The sequence below is a fragment of the Poecilia reticulata genome, chromosome 12 (assembly GCF_904066995.2).
Source record: "Poecilia reticulata chromosome 12, P_reticulata-male-v2, whole genome shotgun sequence".
NCBI lineage: Eukaryota > Metazoa > Chordata > Actinopteri > Cyprinodontiformes > Poeciliidae > Poecilia > Poecilia reticulata.
Window position 1 is genome coordinate 30,389,603 of NC_088841.1, and position 11,346 is coordinate 30,400,948.

Below are 11,346 nucleotides of genomic sequence, written 5' to 3' on the forward strand. Positions count from 1 at the left end.
CGACACTTGCACTGGGTTTACATGGCAGCGACGGAGACCTGCTGCTGCTGTGCAAAGCTGTGTAGGTGTGTGTTAGAATCATGACAGCAAACAAGCAAAACGCAAAGAACTCTGCACGTTTCCCCCCAAAAATTAACTGACTGAGTTGAGTAAAGCTGTTGGATGCACGTAATGTTAGCTAAAAGCAGTCGTGGAGCCAGAGGGCATCCGGGGAGGCCAGTGGCCCCCTGACATCTGATTGGCACCCCCAGTAATTGACATGTAACAGCACCAGGTCATTCCTGTACATTATTTCCTTGAGTTAGAAATAATCCCCCCCAGAGGTAGTCTTTCCCCCCCAACTTTAAAAGTCTAGCTCCACCACTGACTAAAAGATGACTAGCTAATGACCATACAGCACCTTAAGCTTGTTAACAAGTAGTGTAGGCTACTGATGTTATCTATATTTAAAAGAGGGTAGTTCTTGTTACATTCTCTTGAGTAACCTTTTTTGGGGAAAAAGTACTTATTAGAGTAGTTTCACACCACTGTACCTTTTCCTTTTACTTGAGTAATAGAATTACTATGATTTTGTTTTTGTTGGTATGATTAATTTTGCCTCCCCCCCAAAAAAAATAAGCAGATTGTTCGACTCGTCTGGAGCTGGGGTTGGACAAAGGCAGGATGGATCCACACTTTCATGTTGTTGACACCAAATTCTGACCCTACCATCTGACTGTTGTAGAAGAAATTCAGACTCATCAGATCAGGCAACATTTTTCTAATCTTCTGTCCAATTTTGGTGAGCCTGTGTGAATTGTAGCCTCCGTTTCCTGTTCTTAGCTGACATAAGTGGCTGTGTGTGAATATCCCTGTATCTCAGCAGTTTCTGAAATACTCAGACCAGCCCGTGGCAACAATGCTGTGTTCAGTCACTTAAATCACCTTTCTTCCTCATTTTGATGCTAAAGGCATTGAGTTGCTGCCATCTGATTCAACATTTGCACTAAAGAGCAGTTGGACAGGTGTACGTAACAAAGTGGCTGGTGAATGTATTTTACAACCTGGCAGCTGTATATAAAATGTTAAAGTAATTTCACTGTAGGTTATTGCAACTTTAAACATTTTATGTATATGTGGGAGTAGAAGAGATCACTTTGATGACCTCTGGCATCAGTCCATCTGAAATTATGATTTTGAATTACAGAAAAGAACAGGTTAAAGTAATCTTCTCATATTAAATAACTTAAACATGGTGGTATTCTAAAAAAAATCTATATAAAAAGGAGTACTAACCAATTCAGTTTTACAAGCTCACCTTTTCTTGACCAAACTTTCCAGAATTCCAATAGGCATGGAAGCACAAGAGATTTCAGTTTATTGATAAATGAGGAAGAAAGATGGGCAGATGTTCAAATGGTACATTCTGTGTTAAAATGCTGAAATAAAATATGTGCTGCTCAAATTAAAATTCATTTATTCATTGGCTACATTTGTAGTGTGTCAATTTAAAATTTTGGCTCCATTAAGTTAATGATTCCTAGGAAATCCTATGTACTTTACACTTAGCTAAAATGGAGAATTGAAATTTTATACTGAAATATTAAAATCAGTATGAGTGAAAAGTGGAAGCATATCAAGACTGTTGCCAGGGAAAATGGGCCAGAATGTGATTTAAGACAGACCTACTTAAAATGCATATTTTAATGTATAGCTAGTTTCTTTACTTAGATGAAAGTATCAGTAACACTAACAAAATTTGGGAGTTTTTTTTCATGAAATTATCGTTCCAGACAAATGCATGTTTGGGTTTGATTAGGGGAGGGGACACATTTGATAAATCCAAATTTAAAGTTAAAGAGCTCTGCTGAAAGATAAGGCTAAGAAATCTTAAAGGCATACCCAACAAGAGTTAAATGTTAAAATCAAACCCCATAAGTGTCCAAAAACGTATGTGTGTAAAGCTGGGCCTCTTAAGGTTTGAATATTAAAAAGCAAGCCTCATAATGAACTAAAAAAACCTGTGTGTAAAGGTGGGCCCGCAAAGCATAAACGTAAGAAATGTGTGTAAGGTGGAGTCCGCAAAGCATAAATGTTAGAAATGGGCCCCACAAGTGACTGAAAAACTGACATGTAAAATAAAGTTTCAAATTGTGTTTATTGAAGGTGATTTTTAGTATCAAGATTTTTTGGGGGACTTGCCTGATTTTTTCATGGATCTAGGACGTCTAGAAAGGGTGGAAGGCGCTGCAACTCACCATTCTACTTTCGGATCCTGTGAAGTAAATAAACAAGAATGTGTGTGTGTGTGTTTTCTTTCCACTTCAGTGCATCGATAACATCCGCTGTAACGGCCTGATGACCAGCGTGTTTGAGGAGAACTCTAAAGTTTCTGTGCCCCACATGATCAAGTGAGGAAATTATCTCATTCTGACTGCTAAAGTCTTACATTTGACAGATTTACAGATCTCACAGCAGCACATCATGGTGGATACATTACGTCAATGAGAAGAAAATTTTAAACAATGAAGTTGAATAATTTGCTCTGGGCTGGGTGATATAGACTTACAGATTTGTCATGATATTTTGTGGTAATGTTGTGAAAACAATAAAAGTGACTATAAGAATTATTTATTACTTCCTGTTTAGGTAAAAGTATGAGAATGACTGTGTGTCACAGCAATTACAGCCCCACAAACACAAATACTGCACTAGAAAAACATTCCCACTTTTTTTAGGAAACCAGTCACATAAAGACATATTATTTGTATCACTAAACTGCACATAGTAACTACATTTAATCTAATTTTCAATGTATTTATATTTATTGATATTCTTGTTGACATTATGAATTTTATTTATCAATGCTAAATAAAAATTAGTATCATAAGAGTTATGATAAAATTTTTATCATGATAAATGATAAACAATATGATAAATGACCACTTTTACATATTCCTTCAACTTTTTCACATTTTGAGTTATTTGATAGACCAAAACAAAGTGCTAAATATTCATGAAGTTAAAGTAAAATAATACATGGTTTTCAGATGTTTCCTAAGTAAAAATGTCTTTTTCTCTTTAAGACAAATTTCTGATTTCTGAGCTGCTTATTCTAAATCAGTGCATGACATTAAAATAGATTAATTGTCCAAACTGGATAATAAGAAATATCTGTCCTAGCTTTGTCCTCTATAAAAGACACAAGGATTTAAGTCAAATTTGTTGTTTTTCCTCCAAGGTCTGACGCCAAGCTGCATAAAGACGACATCGACATTTTCTTCAGCAAGACGCTCAACTCATGCAAAGTCCCTCAGATCAGATACGCCAGTGTGGAGCGGCTGATGGAGCGCCTCACTGACCTGCGCTTCCTCTCCATCGATTTCCTCAACACTTTCCTCCACACGTACCGGATCTTCACCACGGCCGCTGTGGTCATCGACAAACTGGCCGACATCTATCAGAAACCCTTCACCTCCATTCCTGTGAGGTATTCAGGACTCAAAAACACTGTGGATGCTCCTCCCACTGACCCCAGACTCCATCCTGTTTATCCATCCTCACTGTGTCTCTGTCCTCCTCACGCCTAACACTTCATCCTGTCATTCACTCCATCTTTTCTTCTTCACTTCCCCTCCATCTTCCTTACACTGCTGCTCCCCCTCAGGATCGAGCAGCACTCATACGACCGTCTGTCCATCATGTCCCTCTGTCCCGACTACAGTCTCAAGATCACACAGCTGGCTTTGGACCAGACCAAGTAAATACCATCAGTAGGCTTTGGGGGAGTAATTTGGGTAACACTTTATCTGAAGGTGTGTGCATAAGACTGACATGACGACGCTGTCATAAACATAAAGGAGTCTTCATCAGTATATATGAATGTTGTCATGAAGTGCATTATGGTAAATAATGATGCTTTAAATACAAAGTTAAAGCTTTTAACTCCACTTTGAACTAAAAGTGTCAACTTTGCGTTATTTGGTAAATAATGACACATTTCATGCTAAGTTGACACATTTAAAGCAGATTTGCATTAAAAGTGTCATTATTTACTGAATGCCATTTCATGACTACAGTGTTAAACATTTATGCAAACACCTTCATGTTCAGTACCGTCCATGTTGTGTCATGTTCATGACTCTGTCATGACTCTGTCATAAACATAACAGAGTTTATGAAAGATGAAGTGTTGCCATTATTCGTGGTTCTCCTGGTCAGAGTTGTGGACTGACCGCTCTGGTTTCTTTTAGGTGTCTGGAGCTTTTCTTTGCCACCAACCAGGGCACCTGGGTATCCGACCCGCTGAACGACAAATCCCCCAGATTCTGCTGCACGTTCTGTCCCCGTCCCGTCTCCATCCCGTCCGGAACTTCCTCCCCGGTGTACTGCCGCAAGCTGTCCCCGAGCTCGCCGGTGGGCATGAAGGTCGGGGTGTTGGGCCTGTCTACCACCTCGCCGCTGTCCGTGGCCAACTCCCCCACCTCCAACCACAGCCCCTCCATCTTCTTTTCTCCGTCCGGCTCTAACCGATTGCCGTTCGGCTTCTCATCGCCCCCGCCCACCGCCATGCATTCCCCCAGGCTCCCGCAGGCCTCTGGGGTGTCCTCGCCGCCTCCCGCCTCCACCAGGGTCCCGGTGGACCTCAGCCGGTGCCCCAGCTCCCCAGAGCTGAGTCCGGCCATAGGGGACGTCAGCGGAGAGCTGCCGCGCATCGACGCTTTCAGTGGGAAACTGAGGCGCAGCATCTGCAGAGGTAGCTAACAGTTAGCGCTCACACTCCTCCAGCTCTTCCACATGGATTTACATGCAATAAACACATTGAATATTTGTGACTGCTGCTGTAGATGCTGCTGTAAACTGCTGGCAGACTGTGTTCCTATGAACAGCCTAGATTATAATCTAAGTTTTTACCAGGCCTGTGGAGAAAGGTGTGAGATATAGAAAATAAAAGAAGGGGAAAGTTTTTTATATCCAGACTTCTGATCTTCTAGAAGTTGAAAGTTTTCTCCTTCATTTCATATCCCATGGTTTAATATTTATGTCCACCAAACCCTCTATCCGTCGATCTGTTGTCCAATATTTTCCTTCATCAGATTCTTTTTCACTCCTTTCATTCAATCTTTCATTTGATTTCTTTTTTGTCCATTTGTCCTTTTTTGCTCATTTGATTCTCCTGGTCCCTATCTTCCATTTTTTGTTTTGTTTTGTTCTCTTTTTTCTCATTTCCTCCTTTGCTTCCATGTTTCTTTCCTCCCTCTATGGAATCTTGACATAAACATTGTGAAGTGTGTTCATAATTCATTTGCAGCTAATTAGTCCAGACTGACTTTTTCTTCTTTTGTGTTCTAACACAGACATAAATGGGTCAGTATTTCTCAAATAAAAACTTATTACATGAGAGTTCACAAAAACAATTTTAGATCATGTTAAAATAATCATCCTTGTAAACTCATATATAGATACTATATATATAACATGGAAATCACCTGGACTCATACTGGATGTTTGACCTTTCCTCCCTCTTCTGGAGTCAGTATCCCTGGACAAATTCATCCCTGAGTCGCCATCCAGCAGTGAGCTGGGGGACCTTTCCCCCTACCACTCCCCGTCCACACCCAGACACCTCCGCTACAGACAGTCTGGAGGTAATAAAACTACACGAGCACACCGCACTGCACTGCCGTATTACATTTACAGCTGTTAACAAAGATATAGATCAGTGGTTCTTAACCTTTTCTGAGGTACCGAACCCACCAGATTCATATGCGTAGTCACTGAACCCTTCTGTAATGATATTTTTTTTTTCCAAATTCTAGTTGGGTGACCCAACTAGAGCCTAGTTTGGTCACCCCAAGACCATTAAGTCTTCGTAAAAGGTAGAGTCTCTGAGGACAGTTCTTCAAAATATAGTCAGTGTTTTCAGCAAAGTTGAGCTGACTGTCCAGGAACGAACCAAGGTATTTAAAATTTGACACAGTTTCGATAGACTGGCCATCGAGAAAAACTGGAACCACTTTAAGGTCTTGTTTAGATCGTTTAAGTAGTTCTACATTCTGAAAAACTAACAATAAATAACAAAGACTTGGTGGTATTCTGATTTAGTAATGTAATTATATTAGTTGTGTTACCACCCCACGCCACTAGAGGCAGTACTAACCCCGAAAAGATGCGACTAAGGAGCAGATTTAGAAGTTCACCGAAAGCTACAGAATTTGGTAAAAACTGTGACTTTTGCTGAAGTTAATAAAGACACAAGTTCAAATCCATGCTGAGAGTGGAGCTCCTTCAATCAGTGCTCCTCCGCAGCTCTGATTAGCTAAGTAAGCAATGTAACGTGATCCTCTGATTGGCTAAGCAATGTAACGTGATCCTCTGATTGGCTAAGCAATGTAACGTGATCCTCTGATTGGCTAAGCAATGTAACGTGATCCTCTGCAGCAAGTGATGGCAAAGCGGGGCGTCATCACAACTTTACACAAGTGTGTCTTTACCTCCGCGGCAGAGGCTCCGCCGAACCCCTGAGACCAACTCATCAAACCCCTGGGATTCGATCAAACCCAGGTTAAGAACCACTGACCTAGAAGTTTGTCCATGATAAATAACTGTAAAACCATTTTTATGTCACGCCGCATGTTTCAAAGCTTAGCAGGAAGTGAATCATATAAGTCAAAATTGTAAATCAAAGAACACGCTCATTTTCACTTAGAACATGCTAGCAGCAGGCACGACAGAGAAATGTTTTCAAAGTCATATGATGCAGCTTTTAAGTTGAGGGCTATCGATCTGGCACTACAGGGGGGAAATAGAGCTGCTGCAGGTAAGCTCATGGTGAACGAAACCATGGTTCGGATATATCCTTAATATATCCAGCAGATTTATTAGGACGCTGTAATGTCTTAAAGAACAGAGGAGGCTCGGACCATTTTCCATATCTCTTTATTGTAGTGCTAAACCGAAGTAACCACAGAGTAAGAGCTTGCACGTCTCACCATACAGGACTGTACCAACTCAGGTAAACTGTGGCGGGGGGTAAATACACCACATTATCCCCCTTTTAAGATGAAAATAACAGGTTCATCTACATTAATTAAAATGTACTAAGGACACTTATTCCAGCTTAAGTGCATTACCACGTAGAACCAAACAATAACCCAAGCATGTACTTACTTGATAAACAAGACATTTTCCTTTCCCTTTACCTCTGCATCTAACTCAGATGTAATCCTTAATGTAACATGAATAATAATGGAACATAACATGCAAAAACCGTTATGCGTAGATAAACTCAAGGCTATTCAAGATATTGTTCAGGCGTCTTCCGTGGTCGTGTTGAACGCCTCACCACCACAGGAGGATCTCGGAAAACAGGTGGTTGCAGCCCAGAGTCCAGAGCACTTTGTTCAGGTGTAATGCTTACATTACTTTGCTCTTGTGTTGGTGTTGCAGGGTCAGCAGTATCTAGTGCAGCTACAGCTTTGGTACGAAGCTGATCCCCATGTCTTCTGTGCACAGCGTTCGAGTAGCGCTCTTTCACTTCATAAGAGACTGGACCAGTTTGTCTTACAACCCGTCCAGGTATCCACTTGTGAACTCCACCCCCTGAGTTGCGAAGGTACACAGCATCATCCACAAAAAAGGAACGGTCCACAGCTATGAAGTCATGTTAAGCTTTTTGTCGATACTGTTTGCTGCGGACAGTCTACTTGGAGTTGGGTTGGATTAAATCCATTCTGGTATGAGTATGTGTGAGTAAGAACAATTCTGCGGTAGATTGACCCGTTGTACAATTTGGCGTAACACGGTACCGTGCAGCATTGTTTTTCGTTGCAGCAAAAACAATGAAAGTCTGTCCTCAATGCTGCGTGAGTGGTTTGCAAACTTTTTCATGCCTACTTTGAACGTCTGCACATATCTCTCAGCCAAACCGTTTGTGGCAGGATGACCCGGTGCACTTGTTGTGTGCAAAATGCCATTCTGTGTCACAAACGTTTGGAACTCTGCAGAAGTGAAAGTGGTGGCATTGTCTGTGACTACTTGTTCAGGAAGTCCATATGAAGCAAACAGTCTCTTCAGCTTTGTCACTGTGGCTTGTGAGGTAATGTGTGGCATACGAAATACCTCCAACCACTTTGAATATGAATCGACTACAATCATAAAAATGCTGTCAAGGAAAGAAAGGTCCAGCAAAATCAATATGCAGTCTTTTCCAGGATTCACCTGGGTACTCCCAGGGATGCAGTGGAACATGCTGTGGCATCTTCTGTTCCAGCTGACATGTTTCACATGTTTTGCAGACCTGTTCCAGGTCATGATCCAGACCAAACATATTTGCGAGCTAAGGCCTTGGATTTCACAATTCCTTGATGACCAGAGTGAATCTCATTTAACACAGCCTTTCTCATTTTTGAGGGTATAGTCACTCTGGTTCCCCACAAAACACAGCCCATCTCTGTTGAATGTTCAGTCCTTTTGTTGTGATAAGCCTTTAAACTCTCATCTGTAACAGTTGGCCAGCCTTCCATGACATACTGGTAAACCCTAGACAAGTCCATGTCTGTACGTGTGGCCCGGGCGACCTGGATTGCATTTAGTGGAGCTCCTTGCAAATGCTCAGTTTGCAGTGAATGTACTGCTGCCGAACTCGATGCTGTTCCAGTGTCATTCGTTTCTGGCAGAGGACAACGAGAGAGCCCATCTGCATTGCTGTGTTCTGCTGATTTCTTGAAAACAACGTGGTAATCATATGCTGACAATATGATTGCCCACCTTTGAATGCGTGCTGCAGCTAGGGTATGTAAGTTCTTGTGTTCACCAAAGAGCGTCAGCAGGGGGAGATGGTCTGTTGCTAAGGTGAAATCCCTACCCCATAGGTACTGGTGAAACTTTTTGTACTCCATAAATCAGTCCTAGAGCTTCTTTTTCTATTTGAGAGTACATTTTTTCTGCTGGGGACAGCATTCGGGAAGCGTATGCAATCGGTCTCTCCTCCCCACTTGGCATTGTGTGCTGTACAACTGCACCGATGCCATATGCTGAAGCATCACATGCTAAAATGAGTGGCAGGTTGGGGTCATAGTGCACCAGGACCCGATCACTCGTCAGCAGAACTTTGCACCTGTTGAACGCTGCCTGCTCTGGTTCTGTCCATCTCCAAGTCACTCTGTCTTTCAGTAACTTGTAAAGTGGAGCAAGGGCTGTGCTTTGCATTGGCACAAATCTCCCATAATAGTTAACAAGTCCCAGGAATGCTTGAAGTTCTTTCACATTAGTAGGAGCAGGAGCATCCTGTATAGCCCTCACTTTTTCTTCTGAAGGGTGGACTCTATGTTTATCCAGGACGTGTCCCAGATACTCAATTCATGGCTTGTTAAACTCACACTTGGAACGTTTCACTCGCAGGCCATTTTACTGAAGGCATCGCAGAACCTTTTCCAGGTTGCATAGATGTTCTGCTTTTGAGCGTCCAGTGATAAGCAAGTCATCCAGGAAGACCACCACTGGTAACCCTTTCATTATGTTTTCCATAATGCGCTGAAAAATAGATGGAGCTGTGCTGATTCCAAAAGGAAGCCTGTTGTAAACAAACAGTCCTTTATGAGTATTGATAGTTGTGTACTTCTTAGAATCCTCATTCAACAGTACTTGTTGATAGGCTGCTGCCAGATCTATCTTTGAGAAGTACTTTCCCCCACTGAGTGTCGCCAGAAGCTCCTCCAAACGTGGAAGGGGTTTGTATCAGCTTCAAGGGCTTGGTTCACCGACACTTTGTAATCCCCACATAAACGGATGGAAGCGTCCCTCTTTAGCACCGGCACTATAGGTGCTGCCCACTCGCTGTGTTTCACAGGTGTAATGATGTTACATTTTTCCAGTCTTTCAAGTTCTTTTTCCACCTTTTCCTTCATTGCGAATGGGAGAGGCCTGTGTTTACAAAATTTAAACGGCACCTCAGGTCTGACCACGATGGTAGATTTAATGTCTTTCAATGTGCCCAACTCATCCTTGAATACATCACTGTAAGCATCCAAAAGCTCATTGAGTGATAGATGTTTTGACTCACCCATGTACTTAATCTGCTGCCAGTTAAGCCGGAGTTTTGTCAATCAGTTCCTTCCACACAGTGAAGCACCATGTCCCCTAACAATCAACAGTGGCAAATCCACGACTTGGTCTTCATACTCCACTTTTGTCCCAAAACACTTATACATCCTCCATTGTAAGCTTTGAGCTTCACTTTAGCCAGCTGCAAAGGCAGGTGAGAGAACTTCTTCAAGTATATAGGATGTGAAATGACACTCTTTGCTGCTCCTGTGTCAATTTCCATTTCCAAATCAACATTGTCAACTGCAAATGTTGCTTTATATCGTTCATCATCCTCAGCATTAACAGTCAAAATGGCTGACTCCTCTTCAGGGTCTTCCTCAGCTGTCACATACTTTGTCTCTCTGCTGCTCTTATTTGGCACAATATTTTCATGACTCTTTTACACCTTAGCCCGACATGCTTTCCTAATATGTCCAATCTTTCCACAATTACGACATTTAGTCTCTTTGAAATTACATTCATTTGCATGGTGGTTTTTTCCTTTGCATCTGTAGCACATACTTGTTTTTATTGGCCTCAACTTGTGAATGTTTGCCTCACTAGCCCATTCACCTTCGGTGCCTCTCAGCTCTCGAGTGTCTCTGTCTGCAGTCTCCATATTGAGAGCAATCTCAAAAGCTTTGGCGAAGGTCAGCCGGTCCTCCGAAAGCAGCCTCCTCTGGCACGCTTTGTTTTTAATTCCACTTACGAACCGATCCCTCAGTGCAGAATCCAGCGACGCACCAAAATCACAGTTAGCTGCTTGTTGTTTAAGCTCTGCGACATACTGGACACAACAGTCTGACTCGCCTTTTGGTTGCATCTATTAAAACGGAAACGTTCAGCAACTAATAAGGGCTTGGGCTCATAGTGTTCTTTCAAAATGTCCACAATATCGTCAAAAGTCTTGTCTTTTGGTTTTTCAGGCTGTACTAAGTTTCGTAAAAGTCCATATGCTTTAGCACCCATTACACTTAGCAACACCGCCATGTGCTTTTCTTCGTCAATGCCGTTAGCTTCCAGGGACTGCTCTAGCCGCTCGATATAAGCTGTCCACAGCTCAACCTCCGGCCTGAAGTCATCTATCTTGCCAACCAGAGCCATTGTACTCACTAGTACTGACACTTGACGTCTCCTTTCCTCCAAAAAATATCCTTGTCACCAATTGTAATGTCTTAAAGAACAGAGAAGGTTCGGACCATTTTCCATATCTCTTTATTGTAATGCTAAACCGAAGTAACCACAGAGTGAGAGTTTGCACGTCTCACCATACAGGACTGT

The 11,346-nt window shown here is 42.1% G+C and overlaps 1 protein-coding gene across 1 annotated transcript; it reads left to right on the plus strand.

Annotated features, from left to right (window-relative positions):
* Positions 1-1,398: 1,398 nt before the first annotated feature.
* Positions 1,399-5,494, plus strand: LOC145554285 (ras-specific guanine nucleotide-releasing factor 2-like). Its single transcript, XM_081613827.1, has 3 exons — positions 1,399-2,390; positions 3,221-3,469; positions 4,233-5,494. The coding sequence occupies exons 1-3, from the start codon at positions 2,338-2,340 to the stop codon at positions 4,741-4,743; spliced, it is 813 nt and encodes a 270-aa protein (XP_081469953.1). The 5' UTR covers positions 1,399-2,337; the 3' UTR covers positions 4,744-5,494.
* Positions 5,495-11,346: the final 5,852 nt, after the last annotated feature.